Here is a 22,924-nt window from a genome sequence, read left to right as displayed (position 1 = left end):
TACAAAGCAAACGGACTACGCGAGTATAAAGTTGTATTTATTAGCAGCGTGTGCTAGCGTATCAACAATTAGGGCAGAGAACCGAAAGCATAACCTAAACAGCATAAAACTGTCTAACTAGTATAACTTCACAGTAAGGTTAAAAGGTAAATGTATCTTAGAGCACAAAAGTGTGCTTGTTGATCCTTGAGGGGTTTCGCTGACTGTGAGGACGTCCACACAGTTTAATCCAAAGACGACACTTGTCAGGATTTGACTTCGGTTTTGGGAAGGCAAAAAAACAGACACCCCCTCCAACCTCTCTGAGAAATGCGTATCTGTGTTACAAATGCCCCAGGCACAACGTTTAACCATATTTTTGATAAAACTACGACGGTAATAGCCTGTCGAGACAGCTGTGAAAAAGTGTCGGACCTCTGTGGGAGCTCGTTCTCGGCTGCGCTGTGATTGGTCAATCTACATTCTAGGGTGTGGCTTAGCCAAAGGCGAATTAATGCTAGATGTTTTGCTATAAATTATGGACATGGCATATGATTACTAGGCTACTTGTCATTTTTCTCATTTATTTTGCTTTACTTCCAGATTCAACCATATCGTTTTTACATGCGCACTTTTTAAAAACTATGGCTTAAATCTCTTGACAAACTAAGGCCCGGTTTCACAGACAGGGTTTAGATTAAGCCAGACTTAGGCCTTAGATCAATTAGGACATTTAAGTAGCTTTTATAAACATGCCGTAGAAAAATACATTACTGGTGTGCATCTTGAGGCAAAAAGAATGGACCTGACATATTTTAAGATACATTAGTGGAAGTTGCTTTCAGATAAAACAGCTCAAACCTGCATTTTAGTCTGGGACTAGCTTAAGCGTTGTCTGTGAAACCAGGGGTAAAAGACGTAAATTACATTTGTATGTATTCTAAATAATAGATTGCACTGAATGTGAGCTTGCTTATTTTGCTCTATAAGGATTATTGAGTATACAAGAAACTACTCCTAACTCAGGTCAAGAGCTGCCGTTCCAACCACACAACTTTGCGATACTGTTTGTAAATGTTTGTTAGAACTATGGTTTCGGGAAACACAGACTCATTGAACTATGCTGATAACGACGGAACTTGCGAGTCTGGACTATAGTTGGCTAACCATACTTTCAGGAAACACACCCTTGGACGAAACGCCAATACGATACATATTTTTTCATGTATACACCTGTATGCGTCTCCGTGTGGACAAGGCCTAAAAAAGTTCAAGTGGTTCAATATCCCTTGTTATAGGCGAGTCATTGAATCACTCACTCAACCTATTCGCATTGGGCGAGTCATTGAATCACTCACTTAGCTGATTCGTTAAAAACGCGGAATCAACCGAAACAAGTCTTGTCAGAAGTGAAATTTATTGCCAAGTATGTTTTACACACAAAAGGAATTTTGATGAGAGAAGTTTATTAAACAGAAAAATCATCACTCAAACAACAACAACAACAACAACAAGGTAGCCTAATATGTAAAGATAATATAAAAAAATTAAAAGGACTGGGTTAAGTATCATAATTAATAAACATTCATAATTCTAAGAACTTTAATGACAGCAAAGTACCGCGAGAGAGTAATTAGAGCAGACTGCTCCATAGGCATTTTAATCTCTTTCAGGACTACATTGATAGGCTTCTTCTGTGGAAGAACGTGACACACCCCTGCTAAAATTTAGTGCCAGTATGCGCTCATTGGAGCCCCCTCCAGTTGGTGGCCCTCTATGCGACGACCGTCTATTTCGCCTATATGCCTAGAAAGTTAAAAAAACGGTCTGCTGATCTCTTTGAACGCAAGACAGGGAGCGACATTCCCCGAACGATTTTCCTAGCATATTTCGGTTTCAGAACATAGTTCTAATCTTACTATTTCATAGGCCTAAATATAAGGCAGACATTAGAGTAGGCTAGCCTATGCTGTATTCTATGCGTGTCTAATAGTTGTTGGAACATAATTATTAGGCTGTCATATTTTTTTTTTCTGTACAAATCGTGATGCCTGTAGTAGGAACTGTAATCGTGGTGCTATTTAATTCCAACAGCCTGCTGTTAAAACCAGTGTCATGCTGCAGAGGGTGCCATTCGCTTTTCTCACTCTCAAAACTCTTTTCAAGGGTAACTCGCTATAATAACACACAGAACACTGAACAAAGATCACAGACTTCATGCAATCCACGACAGCCACACACACAAAAAAAGTGATCTCGGATTAAGTCTGTCCATCCAGGAGGGATTTACCTCAGTCCCAGAAGTAAAAGCTAAAGATGAGGAGATTACATTTTCTCACATCGATGGAGTTTCTATAAATAGCCCAGCGTCGCAGAATGATGAGGATTCAGCAGCGCATCAGTAATCCAGCTGAGGCAGCCGCTACATTACCATAAAATCACAGCTGATCTACTTGACACATCGGTCGCGCGCTCAACGAAGAGCTCAAAGTAGGCTAGCAATAAGAAACGTTCGCTCGCTACGTTTGGCTAAAGCTGACAGGGGTATCCGCCCACTGCTTAATGAGATGCGAATATCTATATCTGCTGCTACCAAAAGAGCTGTTCTCAAACCCAGCCCTGTTATTTCAGGATGTTTGGCTTTGTCACACGCCGGGGAGGACAAAATGCAAATAAAGCGGAATCTCAAAACAACAACACTGTGATGAATAGATTATAATTTGCGACTTCATTCTCCAACTAATCGAAAATGGGATTTCTTCACCAGCTACACCTTCTCCTGTGGAAGAACGTGACTTTAAAGCGGAGGGGACCGGTAAGACTGTCTTACACGTATCGCGTTTTATTATTATTAAGTATTAATTTATTTAGGGCGTGATGTTTTTTGTTTAAACATCGCTAGAGATGCACAAGCAAGCGGGTGTCAGTACGGATTGAAGTAGCCTATTGCATTTAGTCTACTACAGGCAAATAAAATGTTTCTCATATGGCTTTAATATGCTATTGCTTCAGCACGATCTGGCCTTCTAAATATTTAACAATTTTCTAAATCTGCTGAAACAACGTGGGCGGAACCAAATAGCTTAAAGGAAGTTGTGTTGACAGTCGATCACCATAGCCTACTAACAGGTTGTTTAGGAAACTAACAGGTTGTTGTCTGAACAACGCATGTTAGTTTGACTTTGACCACACATCTCAGGCAACCTGTTAGCAGGGTGATAGATTGTTACCTGCTGCTGATGTTGAGAAAATAACCATTTCATCCCTGATGTGAGTGTACTGAACCAGATGAAATTCAACCCCTCCCAACGTTCAGGTGCATTAAACAAACATGCAATATGCAAAATGTCTGCCTTATGACATGTCACTGGCCTTGAACTACCAGGAAACATGATCCTGGTGCTTCATGGACTAAAGTACTGTGGTGTTCACCATCCATTCCTGAATGAAAATGTTAGTGCTGGTGTCGTGCAGTTTTGTCATTTTTATCTCCTGAGGGCTAATTTTAATACGTTTGTAGGAGCAGAGTAACCTTTATATATCCTCGTGGGAGGGGTAAATGCAATGTTGCAAAAGCAAAAAACTGAATCTGTGCCCAGTTGCAACAGAAAACCTTAATGTAAATACTCAAATGTAATGAGTAGTATTAACAGCATTATTTGCCACTGGCTGCAGAGCAAAACGTAATTTTAGTATACAGTGGAATCCAAAAGTCTGAAACCACCTTGAAAATCTGGTATTTATAATTATAATTAAATGTTAATTTTTCAATTATTGTTTTTCACTAATTTGTATGCTGCTAATATTATTTGTAATGGAAAAAATGTTATTTAAAAAAATGCGAAATAGATGCTTTTTCGTTTGTGTTAAAAGATTTTGGGACATGCAATATGTGCACAGAAAAAAATACACTGTGCCTAAGTGTCCATATACAAAATTAACTATAATATTGACAATGAACACAACATTTACATGTTACATTTTGAATATTAAATACTAGCATTATGTGCTATTTTAGAGCAAACTGGCTCACAACTGGGAGTTTCTGGGAGTGATAAAACAATCAAAATATTTATATAAAGGGCATGCCAATTTTATTGTACGAGTAAATGTAGCAGGATTTTAAGAGTGCTTGTAACTTTATCATTGTATTTATAATATTAGCTTTCTGTCCATCCAAATCTGGTACAAAAGTGGGCTCTCGGGACAAGAGCCTTGCCCTAACACCCGATTAGTAAATAAGCAACACTACTTTGAGTAGCATTTTGACCTCGAGATGATACTGAATTACTAAGCATTGTTCCTGTCTTTATGAGCCTTGCTGCTCCATTGTTATTTTTAGAAGCAGTAGCATTTTACAATAGCTCACGTTTGCAGCAGACGTCAGGCTCCCTGGAGGTAAGGATCGCCCCAGTAAGAATAGAATAGTTACGTCACTGGGTTGGTTTGATCACATAGGTCCACTTCAGGGGGAGTTTGAAGGCTTTATAGATAGATGGGGCCCTGTGAAGTGGTTAGTCAGCAAAAGGTTCAGCCTGCTCTGTCTTGTGGATGCTAAATGAATGAGGTCCAGTGAGTTCAGCTCTCTACTGGCTGCCTGCCTTAACTGGTTACTCACCACTGTCAGTGATGACTGCTGTCAGCTCTTTGTCAAAAGTGTTTGTGGTTTAATGGTGGTGGAGACAGTGCGGGTGTGTTCAGATGTTTGTCAAAGACGCACATACACATATAAAAGATGTATGGAATGGATGATGTTTTTATGATTTAGACTTGATGTAATGATTTACTGTGCAATCTGTGTTGATTACACAAAAGGAAGTTGATGGGGATGCAGTTGGTGCATGGCTAACAGTTTTATGTAGGACAATTATCTTAATGTTTGCACTCTAAGACTGATATGTTATGTTGATTTGATGATGAGGATGCATTTATGTTCCATAAAATCCCTCACAGCTAAATGACAGCTTGTATTGTTAGTCTCAGCTGTCTGGATCCCACTGATGTTTCTCTATAACCCAATCACAATATTTGATCAAGCCAAAATGGGGCTCCAGACTAATGACCGGGGAATCTCTGGCTCCTAAAACTATAGGACTAAACTCAAATTACAGAATCGCTCAAATTAGACAAAAAAGTGAAAAGTGTCCATTGACCTGACCTGACCTTTTTTGTTTTTGTTTTTTTTGCAGTGAATTAAATCTAAATTAGAATGCTTCTTTTTATCACTATTGTAAAATTTACATTGCAGAGGTGGCACAGAAGTGCTTCTGAAGTGCCATTTAGGTGTCTTAATTCTACACACAATTACAGCTGTATACTGTGATACTAGGGGCTGAGTAGGCATAATTTAGTCTAGCTTTTATGCAGCACAGCGTCTTTACACTGAATTTTGAGCAGGCATCGAGCAGTCTTAAATGACCTATTATGCCCCTTTTACAAGATGTAATATAAGTCTCAGGTGTGTCCCCAGGATGTGTCTGTGAAGTTTCAGCTCAAAATACCCCACAGATCATTTATAATACCATGTTGTAAATGCCCTTTTTTGAGTGAAAGAAAAAACATGCTGTTTTCATGCATGTATCTTTAAATGCAAATGAGCTGCTGCACCCCACCCCGCTTTCCAAAAGAGGGCGGAGCCTTTACAGCTTGTGCCTCGGAAACTCTGCTAAAAACGAACAAAACATCTGTTTGGTTTTGATTATCATCTCATCTCGCTCACGTGACATTGCAGTTCTTCATCATCATGAAAGTTATTATTTTCAGTTATTAAGTATCAGTTTAAACTGCTATGGTTTTCCTGAGCGCACACACCCGAAGCTCGTGCACAGAAAGCTGGCTGTCAGATGGCATGTGCTGTAAGTATTAGCCTAATCTAATTTCTGTGTTGAATGTGCTTAGACTGTCAAATGCACACAAGGTTGGCAAAAACACCCGAAATTCACATAAACACAGTCGGTTATGTCTGTGAACGTAAACCGAAGGGAAATAAATTACATGTATATTAGATCCATGTATTCAAGTGAAAGCAGCGTAATATACAGTACCTATTGCTGTATATGATGTTAATGCGATGCAAACAACAAAAGAAAAACAGAAAATCTGTTTGAATGGAATAACTTTAGTCGCTTTAATAAGAATACATCTCTCTCTTGAATGCTGCTGTTAAATGCTCTGGTGAGGACATGAACATGGCGGACTGGCCCCACCCATGACGACTGGCACGGAATTATCTTAGCTCCCGAGGTGTACCCTGTTCCAATGTGACAACACATCACATTCCTGAACAGCTCATTTTGAGACACTGTTTCAGAAGTATGGGGAAAATAACAAATGGAATGGATGGATTTTTACCACAAGGGTACTGAGTGGCAGAAGAGCAGCTGCATGACTGCATTTAATAGGGGATACTGTGAAAATGCCAGTAAAACAAACGATTATCAGTTTAAACTAAAGTTTGGACTCGATATAGTGTTCCTTACAACTTACCAAAGATCCAGTAATCCATGGATATTGACATGCAGGCAGGAATCGTGTTTCATGACATGTATATGTGCCTGATTTCGACGCCGGGGAAATACATAAAGCAAATTTGTCTGTGAACACTTTATATAAATACAATATAGGTAGGTTTAAATGCAGGAGATCACTTATATCAATGTTATATATCATCATATCGTCCAGCCCTAAAGATTTCTGTCTGTGTTTATTTAAATACATCCAATTATGAAGAATATACGATGGTAAATATTTAATTGATGAGTTGTCAATACAATATATAGGGTATGATTTTACCCCTAAATTCAGCATATTGACACACAATGATAACTGCAAATCCACCTTTCGCTGCCTGGATCCAGTTGTTTCTGTGAATAGTAGCGATCCATTTACTTCTCTGTTCTGTAGCTTTCGGCAGTCTGTAAAAATATACCTCAGATTTCTTGTCAAATCTATTTATACATTCAATCTCAAAGCTCTTTCCTGTTCACGCTGAAAACCAATGCTGTCGCTTAGTGTTTCTGCCACTCAGTGGGCATGACCACAGTCACTCCGCCGACTGTGACGTCACGCGCATACCCTTTATAGGGTGGTTGTGGACACACACTGTGGAGTCAATTTTGCGTAATAGGTCCTCTTTAACTCGGCGGTGTTAAGATGCCTTTGGTTTGATTTCCTAATTATGTTTAGTATAAAATTGCTTTCCAATTTGATAATGTCACAATGATTCTTATTCTTCTACTTGTGCTATATAAAAATTATAATTATGTATTTTTTACTTGGAAAACCATTTATTGTAAATTCTGAAACTTTAGAAATGTCATATGAACACTTTAACGACTTTGTTCATTTAGAATTAGACATGACCAAAAATAAGTTAGTTGTTCGATCGATTCAAAGGGATACCTTTTGAGATGGAGACTTCTTCTTAAAAAAGCCATTTGGTCACAAACCATTGATATTTGTTGCGCAATGCCAATAAGATTTTAAATTGCTTTTTTTTTTTTTTGCCACATTTGTGCCTCTTTTGGTCACAGTCTGGAGCCATGATTAAACCCTCTCACCCACTAGACTGTGTGACTGTTGCTGTTTTTTAACAAAGCGATATCTCCACCTCCTACCCCATCATAAAAAATTCCCATTTCATTGAGTCTGTGTTATGGATTGTGTTACGGTCCCTGCTCGAAGGTTGGATGAATATTAACCCAAAATTGGTATTTTAATGCCTCGGCTGCCTTTACCTTATGCCAAGTGCAACATAGGCTGACCTACTTCCTACAAGCTTCAATCCCTGAACAATTGGTTGAGGCAGGGATGGGCAAAACTGTCTGCGTAACTATGGAGACAGAGATAGAAAGAGAGACAGATAGATGGATAAAGCGAGAAAGAGTCAAGACACGGACAGCAGTCTGATAACTGGACGGTCATCAAGAGAGAGCGAGTTAGTGTATGCCAGCTGTCTGAGTTATACATGCAGACCGTACGTTACTGGAATCACAGAATGTGTTCTGTGAGCTGGTTTTATGCTGTGATCTCACTAATAGAAACGCAGATACTCTACCATTTCATCATTAAAAATTCACTTTGTTTATGTGGAGATGAGGGTATTGCACATTTCTTTCCATTAAGAACGTCTGCTAAAATGCTGTCTAAAAGGCTCAGATTTCCTATGATGACATCATAGATTTGTGTTATAATAATGTAACGTTTAGCCTATATGCCAAAAATGTTAACGTTTATAAGCGTTTTAAGACAATGTGAATATACCATTTTATTTTTCAGAATAGCATTACAGAAAGTCTGCATCCTTTTACGTTAGTTGCATTAACTTTCTTTCAGTGTTGTGAAATAAGAGAGCACGTCAGTGGTCTCCAATTTGGCCGAAATTTAATCTGAGTTTGGCAAACTGCAGGGCTCCATTTTTGTGATGAAAATTAAGTGGAAGATCCATGAGAAATATTAAGTGTTTAAAAACTGTTAATTCAGCAAGAAATAAAGTTATACTGCAGTAGTGAGCCCCTTTTGAGAGTAAGCTTTATTCAGTGGAAAACTAATCGCATATATACAAGAGACACAATGTTTCAATTACTTTAAAAGGAAGTTCATTGAGAAGCAGTGTGTATTTGAGATCCATTGGATTGTAATCACAATATGGAATGTGTTATAGTACAGTTATATGGCAACAGTTACTGTTCTTGTACTGATATTAATTTCTCTTTCTAATTGCAATTCTTTCTTTTTATCTCAACTAATTTCTCCAGTTAATTCAGCCTACAAACTGCCCACAACTCCATTCTAACTTTTGCTTTGTAGATAATTACTATTTTCGGTCTTTAAAAACTTTATAGCCTACTTTGAATAGGCATGCACAATATATTGGTACCATATTATCCAAGATTGGTTTTTAATTTATTTATTTCATTGGCCTATGTTGGATATTTAATTGTACATGCTAATTTTGATGACCTTTGCTGTAATCTAATGCAAATTAAAATTCATCCTAAAAAAAAAAACACATATCTGTTGCAAATCTATTTTTTTTTATGTTTCTTGCGCACCAGATCAGCAAATTAGAATGCTTTCTAAAGGTTCATGTGACCCTAAAGACTAGTAATGCTGAAAATTCAGTTTAGCTATATAAAAAAAATACATGTGTGCATATTACATTGTGATTGGTCTCTTTTGTCCTGCATTTACAGAACCACACAGCACCTGTACATTGCAAAGGCACTGTTATACATGTTATACATTATTTTCATACACTGCGACAAAAATCAAGAGAACTGCAAAATTTATGCAAGACCTACGCCAACAACCTTCCCTAAAACTTTAGCATGGCGCTGTTGTTGGTTTGCGAGCACTGGTATTTCCAAACCTAGTTTTTTATGCATGCGCAAGATTATTAATGTGATTAGATGTAAATGGTTTGTGTGGAAGACGTGCAAAGTAACATTTACCACAGTAGGATAATTGTGTGGCATGAACGTTATTAACATTTTGAGTAATAATGGAGCTTTGTGACTCATCCATCGGTTTCATAAAGAAAAAGCAGCATTGAAAATGACATCGATGTTCATGGACAGTTTATATCATAGTGATCTCGTCAGTAGAAAGCAGTGCTTTGAGCGGTATTGGTGATTATCTATCTGCTTATGGAGTAAGTGGGGCACTGAAAGTTCCTCATGTCCAGTGATGGGTGTCCTGCTAGCCCAGCATAGCTCAGACAGCCTGCTGAATTATTGAGATCTCTCCATGCTCCTGGGAGAAAAGCAGCACCGGAGGAAAATTGGATGAAATAAACATGAGCTGGAGGAGAAAGGGAATGAGGGAGTGAGCGACAGGAGGGAAAGTACTGTAATGGTCAGCCGTTCAGGAGGAACAGGACTTGAGTAGGAGAGAGCTGATGGACGGAAATGTCTTTTGCCACTGCGGCACTGACAAGCGAAAGCCAATGACGTGAGTGCTGGAGCGAGAGAAGAGACTGTAATGAGGACAGGTTGGGCACTGTGTTAAAAGAGGATCCAGTGAGAAAATAGAGGTATTAGAAAGAGTGTGTTATAGGCAAAAGGTGAAGAGGGACATAAAGGAGACATTATGGAAATGGAATGAATTGATACTGGAAAGATGGATTGTGGAGTACAGAACTTGTGAGGCAATCCTTTCATTTAAAATCCTGACCCTTAAGCCCCTCGATGTGTGCCCACCTTAATTTAATGACAATATGTGTCCGGAGTCAGGGACGGTCCCTCTTAAATGATAATTATTGCAGCAATGTTCACCTTGTAAAACCAAGATCAGACAGGGAGCCATAAATTAGGGCAAAGAGAGAGAGATGGAGAGAACCGGGTTAGTTCTGGATCATAACTTTTTCACCCAAAATTTTATTTTTCTCATGCCAGAACATGGTGTCTGTGAACCGGCCCATTTTTCCACTGACTCTATCTTTATGCAATCACAAGCTATTTTAGATGGTTTAAATATTTATAATGTGCAAATAAGGAAGTTATGCTCTAAAGTTTTATATTCAATGTTCTATATTTGTTTAAATTCCTAACCTGTGAGCAGGAGTTAGTGATCCAGCAGTTAAAGTAAAAAACAATACATTTAGCATGACACATCAACTACCCAACTTATGATTAAAGTTCTGATAATATTTTTAATAACATTTCCTCATTCTTCTTCTGTAACTTGTGAAAATGGACGATGCATTAGATAGTGTTATATACTGAATGTACAAAAATAAAATGTCTTATAACATAAAATGTTATAAATGTATTTTTCTTTTTGAAGCTGTTTGTAAAAAAAAATCCAGTTATCTTGTGTGACAGTTAATCATCACCTAGAAGTTGATGAGAAACACAGTTTTAACAACAATACAGAATTTTTCATTGATACATTTGTCTTTTAAATGCTTTAAAACGCTCATCTCTCACTGTCACCTGCCCCAGTTCCTGAAAAATGCGGGAAAAGCGTTCATCAAACAGTGTCACGGAAGTGTCTTAGTGACCGTGCTTTTGTGAGATTTTTATGATGGATATCAAGAGTGTATGTGTACAAGCAGTGTGTGTGTGTGTAAGTTCCTTCCATAGATGGCTCTTCTCCTAGTCCTGCTGTGAGTCACCTGTTATCCATGACAAAGAAAGAAAGTCTGCTCTTTAAGTGTGGATCTGTTTACAATTGTCGTGTAAGTGTGAGAATATATATGATATAAAATGAACAGACTGCTTTATTTCCTTATAGCATGAAATCAAAATGAACAATTATTGTGTTTTTATGGAATATTTCAGTATTTATTAATAAATTATTTCATGGTACATCTCTTTTCTTCTCTGATGACGTGTTTGTCGACATGGACAACCTGTAACTCAAATGAGATCACAGATAATAACAAAACATGATCCAAAATGAAATGATCCAAAGATGCAATTAATTCCCTGTGGACAAAATCATTTAGTTGTCAAAATCAAAATTAGTTTGAGAAGCTGTTTTACGCGGATATACGGAAAAATAGCGAAGAAAAGACATTTACTCAGATCTAAACTTTTGCATTATCAAATGAATGTGCCACTTCATTCATTTTTTAGTATAATTTTAATTGAATGTTTGTTAATATCAAAGAAAATCTAATTATTAATTTTACGTTCCCTTATGTATCCACCATGGGGAGTGTGAACTCGACTGGCCTCCTCACTCACTCGCTCTCAAGAACACTGCTCTCAGTTTCTCTTTTCCCACAGCTCAACTCCTCTTTCAACTCTTTTCTTCCTTTCTTCTTCCTGCTTTCACATTCTGTCTTTCCTCCTCGCCCTCCTCATGAGGAATAACAGCGTGTGTTCTTATTGAAATGAGGTGCAATTGCTCTCAGCCTGAGTTAATTTTGTTCTCATGTATAAAGCATTTCATGAAATATTTACCACTTTGAAAAACATAAAATATTCAGCTATTATAAATGCTCCTTTTCACCTTCATTTGCCTGGCAAACTTGCTAATACCTCTGAGACAATAAGAGAAATACTCTATTAGAAAGACAGCAAAATTGGTCACAGTCTTGACCAATCAAATGGCTGTTTCTTAACTGTTTTTGTATTTATGCTTTATGGCCCGGTCTCATTAAAGTGCGCATCTATACCACAAATTTAATTTCTTGTGCCATTTATATGGCAAAAATTGTTTTTGCGTGCATATGATACACACTTCATGGCGTGTAATACGCACACACTCCGCACCCCTAATCCTACCCAAGGGGTTTACAGCATAGCATATGCACGGCAAAAACATTGTTGCTGTATAAATGGCACGAGAAATAAAATGTGTGGTATAGATACGCAATTTTAATGAGATCGTGTTGGCTTTTAAATAATTAGTTCCACTGCTGATATGATAGACAGCTGGGTGACTTGGTTGATATTTCACTCAAGTGCATTTGAATGATATAAAATGTTAGAAAATGCAATATACATGCACATTGCACAATTGTTAACATTTAAATGAAATAAATTAACTATGAAAATAAAAATATTTATTGACACAATATTTGATCAAAAATGTCTAATAAAACGGAAAATGATAGATTTTAGATCAGATATACTTCTGTTCGGTCCTTGGTGCAACCTGTTATTTTTTTCACATTTTCTCCAATAATTTATTTATAAATATATTTATATTTTAGTGGTAAGTAACTCCATTTAAACAGAGTACTACAGTCTTATCCAAACCTTTACAGATCTGGTAGGCTTGAAAGTGTTAAGGTGTTCCCAGAAGGCTTCTATTATTGTCGGCTAGTGTTATTCTTCCCAGGCATCACGCATCAAACACTGAACTAATGAATCATGATATTCCTGGCCCACTCGCACTCTACTGCCGACTGAAATATAAAAAAAAATTCTGTTCTTTTCTCTGCAGAGGGTGTTTATGTGCCAAGATGTTCCCCTTTCACAACCCAGCACTTAGAGATAGAGAGAACAGAGGGAAAGAAGACTGCAGTTTCCCTTTAATCAAGCCAGATGCAAAGTGAACACACTGAATGGAATTAGAGGAGATAGAGAGACAGAGAGAAGGGATGAGGGAGGGACATTACCAAGTCAAAAAAAGAGAAATGTTATATGGAAGATGGTCTATTTCGTGGGTTTGTAACTGATCCTGTCATCTTCGATTCACACTCAGTATCCTGGTTGTAAGATGATACATTTTCTCAGGAGCGTCATGTTGGTGCAGGTGTAACAGGAGCACAATGGTACTGTAACTGCATGCCCACTGTGTCAGCAGCCTTGGTCTGCTATCTTATCATTATCAAAGTTGAAAAAAGTGGACAACTAGAAAGTCTAATAGAAATAGAAAGTTTAAAAAAGCAGCATTTAATTAAAATAGGAATATTTTATAGCAATGTAAATGTATTTACAAGCTAGTGTATGTTGTATATGCCATCTCGAAATCCAGGTACCATTGTTGTGTTATTGAAAATCAAAGAAAAACAATGCCTTTACTGTCACATTTGATTGCATCTTAATTCTTTGCATCTTGATTGCAATTTAATGCATCCTTGCTGAATAAAAGTATTGATAAAAAATATATATTTTATAACAATATTGCTATTTTTTACTGTATCTTTGATCAAATTAATGCAGATTTTGTGCACATAGATAACTGAATGGTAGTGTAGTTCTTCAACAGGAATTTGGCTGATAACCATGTTTTTTTAAAGAATGGAGATAAAATTCACACTGTCTATTTGCCAAAACATAAGCATATACTAACAATTAATTTCTCTATTGAGAAAATGCATAGATTTTTTTTTAGGAACTCGACAGTTGTGCTCTATTCTGTTATTCCCAAGTCAGTTGAATCTCATATGCCATCATTCAATGAAATGATGCAGCTCAAAGTGAGACTTTTCTTATTAGGCTTACCTTTCTGTGGTTTAATTTGTGCCTGTGACAGCTGCTGTCTTCACTGTTGTCACCTTCATGCACTTACAGAGTGGGAAACAGTCTTAAGGGACTAATGTGTCAACAGCACAGAGGTTACAGACACAAACCGGAACATTGCGGTTGACTTCCCATGGGCAAAGAACGATAGTTTAGACCTGTCTTCAGCAGTCAGTGGCCTACAGAGATGTCTTGGACATTGTTATTTTTTGTGAATAGATGCTAGGTCATCTAGGGTTTAGTATGTAAGCAACTTTAGTCAATTTCACACAGAAAATTACTAATAAATGGAATTAACATTGAATTAAAAATTAAATTTTGAAGGCAGACTGAAATAGTATTTATTTAAAAAATGTACTCAAATAAACATTTTTTTCATTTATTTTTAAAATGCCGTTTTGGGGGCCTGAAAATGCAAACTTCAAGTGCTAGTTTTTGAAAACTATAACGTTGTCTTCTCCAAGTAAACAACCAAAATGAGAATTTGTGATTTGTGACACGGTGATGTCATGTGAATTACGTTTTCAGAGGTGAGTAGTGTTTCTTTACAAAGTCACATCGCCAACTACTGGCCTGGCAGCATTCGGTTTCGGGGATCCTTGTGAACGGGGATCGTTTTGACAGCGTTGTCATCTGTACGCGAAAAAAGCAACGGAAACACTTTTCCATATTTAGTACATCGTTGTCAAGTAAAAATACCCTAAAAATGGGCAGCTTTTAGGTTCAAAATGAGTTTCAAAAAGTATTAAGAAACTTACATTATTTTTGCCTTTGACCTTTACTTGCTTCAATATGTAAATAAGATTATGGTAAATTGCTCTCACGTCCAAAATCCTGTTCTCATTGTGAATGAATCATGTGAGGACAGATTGTGTGATTGCGCTCATTATCGCAGTGCAGCCTACACTCTGCAGAGCGTACAGCCGTTAGAATAAAAATGCTAACTGCTCCAGGGAAAGGAGTTTTTAAAACTCTTCTGCCCTCCAAGAAAGAGACTCTTATAAGACGATCTTAATTTCTGCCTGATAGAGGGATTATCTCCCATCCTCAGTGGCGTTGAAGGCCAGAGAAAGGGGAGGAATGTGATTAGGGACAACGAGAACTGTCTGCAATCTCAAGAATGCCATGTGGGAGTCTGGGAGACACTAGGGCAGACTTTTGTTTTATGCAGAAATGAGGCCTTGAATTGGAGAAGGAGAAAGAAAAGAACTAAGAATTGCTTGTATAGAAAAATGGTGACGGAATAAGGATGATGAAGTGAGATTTGTGAATCCTTTGAGATTCCCCCATACTGTATGTCTTTGTGTGCAGTGCTCACTAGTGCTCGGGACGCTACTTTGAAACTGTAGCTTGCTAAGTTACAAGCTACTTAAAATTCAAAGTGCTGAAGTCAGACGACTCTTTTGAAAACGTAGTTTAGTAACACTACACTACATTGAAGATATTTAAAGGGATAGTTCACCCTAAAATGAAAATCTTGTCATAATTATTCCATCCTCGGGTCTTTCCAAACCTGTATGACATAAAGGTTTGGAACAACATGGAGTAAACAATGTCAGAATTGACATTTTTGGGTGAACTATCCCTTTAAGAGTGTTATAAAGAATACTGTTCAGGGACTTGGAGCTACTCAAATGAATCAGTGAATTGCCATTTTAAAATGGTTTATTGAAATGAACAGTCCAAATGAACCAGTTTGCTGAAATTAGTTGGATTCAGAGTGTGTTCAATTATTGCCTAAGCTAATTTTTGCAATGTGATGTAATGACCAGCAATGTAGCATTTTTGTCTCACTAAACCAATACTTCCTGAAAAAAAGGGCTTGTTACTGGAAAGCTATTAAACACTTATTGAACAGCTGAGTTACTTCAACACTAATGAAAAATGTAGTTACGTTAGTGCTGACAACCCCACTTTTGTTTGATCCGAATTAAAACAGAAAAAACTGGATTGCTCCAAACGAAGTATAGCTTTTACTCCCTCATTCTTTCTATGACTGTTTCAGTCTTCCATTTTCTTTCTCTCTGTCTTGTTCCTTCTGTTTCAAAACATTTTTCAATGTAAAACAAATCAGGCTGTTTATGAATTTTTGAATGATGAAAATCGAGTTTTTTGGTATCTTATTGCTGTTTGTTTAATTGTTTTTGTTTGTTTCTTGCATGTTGAAGTCATGAACATGCCATGCATCGTGTATATGACAAACTTTGATTTCCAGGTTTTTATTTAAAGACAATGAGAAACTACTTTTGTGCAAGTTTTCTATTTTTTTCCAAAATATTTTTTGCTTTATTTTCATTTACACTCTCTGGACATTTACACTAAGGGCCACAAATAAAAAAATGTAATACAGAAACATGCACATTTTTTAAACTTGAATACTTTATTGACTCTTTTTAAGCATTTTTTTTTTTTTTTACCTCACTATCCTTTACACGGTTTTCTTTATCTTGTTTGCTTTTTCTCCCATCCTTTTTTCTTAGTTAAATTGTATTGAACTGCTAGAAAGAGTCGAGTATATGAGTGTTTATAGGTTATGAGTTTGATCAGGTCTACAGTAGATCACAGCAGCTGTCATCGGCAGGCTCTGAGCCTTGAGCTCCGATAAGCTTTACATGCCTATTCATCTTCTCTCGGCCGTGCATAATTTATGACAGGACTGACATGCTGTCCTTTGCCCCTTATTGCTTTCTCTCTGAAAGGAAGTGGCACAGTCGAGTTCTGTTTTCCCCGTTGCCCTTTCTCAGACACCTGCTTTAGTACAAAAGACTGAATGTCTGCCTCATTTTTTTAATTCTCTTTTTCAATGTTTCATGCTGTGTTTTATATATATATATATATGTATATACTGTACAAACTATCACTCACATGATATCACAGCATTAGCAAATGACAACGATCCAACGATCCAATCAATTCCTGATGGTTTAAATAAAGTCCCGCCCTGCAATGTTCCAAGAAGCCGTTTCTCTCGAATACACTTTTAATAATATTAGAGATGCACCAATATTACAATTCTACCCCATACCAATAAATGGCGATATTATATTTTTAGATTATTTCAATGCTACATTAGAATTTAGGCATCACAACATCATATGAAAAGTATACATACATTTTGAGATTTGCCATTGATTACTTTTACCAGTTTTACCTGAGTGTCAAGGGTATTTGCGGTTTAATTTAGTTTTGGTTTGGACTCGTTGTTTCTTGAGGGTGGAATTTGGTGTGATTTTATTAGTTATGTCTCGTCCTTGGTATATACTTGTAGAAATATCATGCTAAATATTACATGGGTTTATTGTCATTATTAGGTTTACCTGCATAGAAACTGCTTGCAGATCCCTACAAAAAAAAGTTGTTCAGGAAATACATATTGCATTATTTGCATATTCGTTTATCAGTTGTTTGCGTTACGTGTGCTATCTTGCTTTGTGGTCGTGTTGAAATACTGGAAGCATGTCGTAAAGCTAGTCAACAAATATAAAAGATACCACCCACCACTGACCTGTGCTTGACCCTTCCTCCTCTCTCTCGCTCTTACACTTTCTCTCTCTTAATCTCTACCTCTCTCTTTCACTCATTTTGACTCCCACTCTATTTAATTCACATGCACAATGATCCCACAGAGAGAAGATTACATACAATTTTAAACACATGCATGTAAATGTCTTGTCTGATTCCACCTCTTTTCTGACTCCATGCTTTCGGGAGCTTTTTATAGTTAATGGGCTCATCTGTAATGACTCTCTCAGTCATTACACTGAGATGAATTAGCAACTGGAAGAACACGGAGGTTAATTAACCTTTAAATTAGCCGGGCAGTTTTCTGTAATGCTGCCATCTGTGTAACTGGCCTCTAGATAGGGTCAGTGCATTTTCACATATATGCAGTATTCATATATGGGTTTGTTTTCATACATATATATCTTTTCTGAGCAAATATATCTGTAGGATTTATACCCTTGTTAGAGTAATCAATTCAAAGCGGCTCTGTCAAAATGAGGTGTCACAAATTTTCCCCGAAATGGCTGAGCAAACACTCTTCTAGCTCAATAAAGACAGGGGAAGCACAGTCTTGCCTTTGTGAGTAACAGAAACAGGATCTCTGAATAGAGCGTAACGTCATAGTAGATGAAGAACAGAGTCTTTTCAGAGTGATACCTTAAGCACTGCTGTGTGAGCGGTGAGCGGGATCACAGGGTCAGGAGGATCGACCTTGAGAGAAACCACTCAGTGCCTCACTCTTCTTTTTTTTTTCTCTTTCACCGTCTATCATGGATAACATTAATATTAGGAATGCACCAATATTACAATTCTGGGCCATACCGATAAATTGCTATCTTAAAGACGCCATGAGGCCAAAGTTGTGATAGTCTTTTCTTCCATATTGTTACATCTGAGTGAAACGGCTTCTTCAACCAGAAAAATGTAGGGTGGGACTTGATTTTGTCCATATAGGGAATTGATTGGATGGTTGGATGAATTAAAATGAAAAAAAAAAAAAAATTATGTGCACAGATAAATGTAGAAAAACATTTATTTATTTTACATTTATAATAATACTGCAATATTCCATAAAAAACAAGAATTTTGAATTTATTGTGACTTTAAAATACTACTTTTTTTTCTAAATATATTTAAAGTCATTTTAAACTAAAACTATTTTAAATCTTACTAGTGAATTTAGGCTTTGCAACATTGTAATGTACAGTGTGAAAATGGATATTCATTTTGAGATTAGCTAATTATTACATTTAACAGTGTTATTAAATGAGTGTTTTAAAATATCAACTTTAAGAATGCATTAGATGATGTTAATCTGAATGTAAAAGTAGGGGAGATGAAAAAAGCTGTATATCCAATATCATTATTATTAGTATGCTATTATTAAATAATAATAAAAATCTTTCATATCAGCCAACAATTTAAGGTCAGCTGACAATGTACTGATCTCATGTATCCCTGGCGAGTATTTTATTTTATTATTTTTGGTTATGGTACGCTCTAAAATATTTTTCATTGGCTAGTTATTGTTCTTTATGATGCTTTTATATAGTTAAATGTAAGCAATAACATCAATCTACCCTTTTGAGGGTAAAAGCCTTCAAACCTCAGGACATTTTAGGACAGATTTATTGGAGACATTTGTATATTAAGCCTAATCTTTTAAAACCATTAATTCCAAGGATTTCTAGCTGACGTACAAATGGAAATTCACTAGATCCCACACATAAAATGATTTTAATCCTTGTCCAGTAATCACAAACGAATAGAAAAATCATTGGTGAAAAGGTTTGGTAACCCTGGCGGGTGTCTAATTTCAGAAAAAGTTTTGCAAAGGAGCTGGTGGTACAAATCTCATTATTATTGATTAAAAAATACAAGATACACTTGCTAAAAATGTCAAAGCTGTTTAAACTTTAGCTTTTAGCACATAATGTACTTTATTAATAACTTCTGAATGTGCTGTTGTATTGAGGTTGAGCAAACCTACTGTTTCAGCTTTTTTTCTTTTTTTGGAGACTGACTGAAAGGGGTTTCGTTTTCAGATAAACTTTAATGATCTGCGCTCAGTGCCTGAAATATTATATCTGTGCATGGATCATCTAGTTAGGTTATTCAAATGAAAAACAAACCATTGCATGTTGTATCGAGATCCCTTGTCTTTTTTTGCTTCCTGGGTGGAATTGTTTCTGTATAACCTGGAATGGAAATACAGCAATGTCCCAGTGAGTCTCGGGAGAAATGTCTATGGCCTGGAGCTGTTGCGTATTAACAGAGGGGGAGATGGGTAATCAATCCAGTGTGAATGACCACAGATCCATTCCTCAAACCCTGGCTGCCTAGAGCACGAGGGTAGAGTCGAGGAACAAGTAACTGCATTACACCTTTTAGATGAAGCACATTCAACACAATTAATCTTACTCATTTTAGTTCAGTTCTGATTTGTATTGGGCTTCTAACAGTCACATTTGTCTTGTGAAGCACCTTTAAATACAGTAGTTTGATGCCTAACACCCACGTCTTGCACTTAATCAGGTACAGATATAAAAACGGGGATGGTTCAGAGTCTAATTCTAATTGGATGACCCATAAAATGGCTATAAATGTTGCTACAATGTTTAATTTGTACTATAATCACTAATTATTCCAATAATTATTGATAACAACAGTTTTTTGGACAGTGGTGCTGTTGCCTCCATTTTAAGCAATAAAGACCCCCTTACTTGTTGTAAAATCACTGAAACGCACAGACTTTCTGATCACGCACAAGATGATAATTACAAAACATACCCGTTTCAAAAACACCGCTCACACAAACACAAACAGCGCTCAGCGTCTCGATCCCAGGCAACTGTGGGCCCTGTTTGCGTTTGTTGGTTAGAATGTAATTATGAATGCTAAATGATGTTTTGTGCATGTGAGTTTCATCTGATTATGCGAGCTCCGCTCGTATGAGATGTCTGGGGAGAGACAGGCAGAGAAAAGAGAAGATAGATTTTTCATAGGTGTATATGGAGGTATACGAGACGTTCTTCAGTTCTCGCACAGTAAAAGCAATTCCATTATCTCAAATTTACTTGACAGAAAACCTCATATCTCTCAGCATGCATTGTTATTGGAGGATAAGTGTTTTAGCTTGCGTTATTTGCCTGTCGTTTGGTGATGGATGCTGTGCTCGGTGGGCAGCGGCACAAAGATGTAATTCAATCATTGGGTGAATGGAAAGTGTGTTTTAGCTGATAAAGTATAAAGAGTGGACAGCTGAAAGACACTGACTAGACTATTCTAGTGCATAATGCTGTCTGGGTGTGTATTTTTAACTAGAAGTGTTATTGCACTGATGCACTGTGTGTGTGGGTGGGCATATTTATACACACACGCACACACACACACACACACAGACATACATACCTACACACATACATGTTCTAAATATCATACTGGACACTGAATATCAGCACTAATGCTCGCTTATTCAATTAGAGAATTGGATCTAACTGCTATATAATAAGATTCAATAAAATTAGACCAATAACAATAGACGTTTATTGTATGTCCTCATTTAGAAAGCTAGCTAAAAGTGTGCATGTGTTAAATTACAGGCTGATTCTGTGTAATGCTTGTGAGAAGTGCTCATAAACAGATACAATATCTCCATAAATAGTAGAAAAAACAAGCTCCAACATACAGTTTAAAACTCATTGTGAGTTGAGATTCAACTCAAATGTTTGTCTTTGCCTCTTCTATGAGCCACAGGACTTTCTAACAAAAAGAAAACAAGCTCTCTTTGGCTGGTGTGCACACCCCCGGTGCTCAGCTCCGAGGGTCTCGTAAGCGAAGCTTTGTGTGTCATGTCAGATGCGGCTTTGTTTATTGTGAGAGATGCATGTAAAAGGAGCTTCTTGTTTGTTGTGACCTTCAGAAATGGCAGAGATGCATGGGGAGAACGTCTAACAGCGAGAGAAACACCTCTTCACCTTCTCTTGTCACTTGTCAAGAAGACAGGATGTGGACTGAGTGTTGGTGTGGTGATGCTGTGCTGCAGTGAAAGGCACATTGTGGTCGGGGACAGGATGCCCTTAGACACTGATCTGAGATCAGCCTCTCTTAGTCAAGCACAGACGGCACCTCACACATTTGTAGAGGGAGTAATAATAACAGGCTGATCTCAGTTCAGCTATAAACATGTGAGTTTCTAATCAGTCTACACTTTAACCAACAGCTTATTTCTCACGAACTTCAGTTCAGATTTGTCCAAAAATGAGACTCCTGCAGAGAGAGAGAGAGAGAGAGTAGGAGAGAGAGAGGAAATAATGCAGGGGGAAATGTTAAGAGATGCAGCTTTTCTGATGTATTTTGCACACGCACACTTTAAACAATGTGCCTGAAAGCGTTTGACATCTCCTTCCCACCACCTGCTGTGGAGTGTGTGTGTGTGTGTGTGCGCAATATCTTTCATTTATCCTCCACCTCTTTTAATAATCGTTGGAACGGGCTGTTTGGAAGCTGTAGCAGGTGTGTTAGCCAACCTACTAACAAATATTGCATGTCAAGCAAACTCTTCAATTGGCCAGGCCACCCGTCTGTATTTACCGGATCAATCCCTGACACTGGACTCAATCAGTTGGCAAGGCTTAACAATGAGATTTTTACTGCTTGTATAATTAATTTATTCCTCTGATGGCTGAGTTTACTTCAGTCTTCAATGTCACACGATCTTCCAGAAAGCATTCTAATATGCTGATATTAGAATTAGTGCTTAATATTTTGGTGGAAATTGCTAAAAAAAATTTTTTACGTTTTTCATCTTAAACTTTTGAATATTACAGTACTTTTTTTAAATTAATTTGCTTTTTTATTATTAATTTACTTTTTGCATTTTTATATATTTTTTTTTCTTTACAAGAATTTTTTTTGTTAATATGGAAACTATTCAGATAAAATGTAACTAAATTCATTGAACAATGGAATATGGCGCAATTTATTACTGATTAGTTTGTAGTTTTTAGCATATTCTTACTGATGCTTTCAAGAGGTCATTTTAGCCATTTTTTTAACAACACTTCATCTATTTGCAACAACTGTAGAATGCAACAGAAAACCAAAGCACAATAAATGATTGTTCAAACTCAATTAATGTACAGATTTCAGTGTACATGCAAAAGTGCCCAGAAAGGGCAAGTCATTTTTCCATCAACTGGCCTGAAACTCTCTCACACTGGCCCCCGAAATTTAGCAGGCCTTCTTTATTGACGGCCCCTAGTTGAACTGTGTAACACTTCAGATGTTCAACCAAAGAGATTGCAACCAATCATGCAATATAAATGTTCATAACCTCCTGTCACTGCAGTCCATGTGGCTTTCATAACCTGTTTCTCTTTGTTTATCTCTGCAGTGGGTTCTTGCATTTGAGATTTTCATCCCTCTGGTGCTTTTCTTCATACTCCTGGGCTTGCGGCAGAAGAAGCCGGCCATTCCTGTGAAAGAAGGTAAGTTTCATGACAGCACAGAGAGAGAGAAGC

General features: G+C 37.1%; 1 protein-coding gene across 2 annotated transcripts in view; it reads left to right on the top strand.

The window, feature by feature from the left end:
* abca2 (ATP-binding cassette, sub-family A (ABC1), member 2) overlaps positions 1-22,924 on the top strand; it is a 61,100-nt gene that overhangs the window by 4,626 nt on the left and 33,550 nt on the right. The window contains exons 1-2 of one of the 2 annotated variants that reach the window (XM_079608499.1): positions 2,125-2,794; positions 22,798-22,891. In XM_079608499.1, the coding sequence (XP_079464625.1) occupies positions 2,729-2,794; positions 22,798-22,891 (160 nt within the window). In that variant the 5' untranslated portion in view covers positions 2,125-2,728. Of the gene's footprint in view, positions 1-2,124; positions 2,795-22,797; positions 22,892-22,924 lie in introns of those variants that run through there. The other variant, XM_079608500.1, reaches the window with a different exon arrangement.

The sequence above is a fragment of the Phoxinus phoxinus genome, assembly GCF_949152265.1.
Source record: "Phoxinus phoxinus genome assembly, chromosome: 3".
Classification (NCBI taxonomy): domain Eukaryota; kingdom Metazoa; phylum Chordata; class Actinopteri; order Cypriniformes; family Leuciscidae; genus Phoxinus; species Phoxinus phoxinus.
The sequence above is the reverse complement of the archived record's forward strand: the minus strand, read 5'-3'. Positions and strand labels throughout refer to the sequence as shown.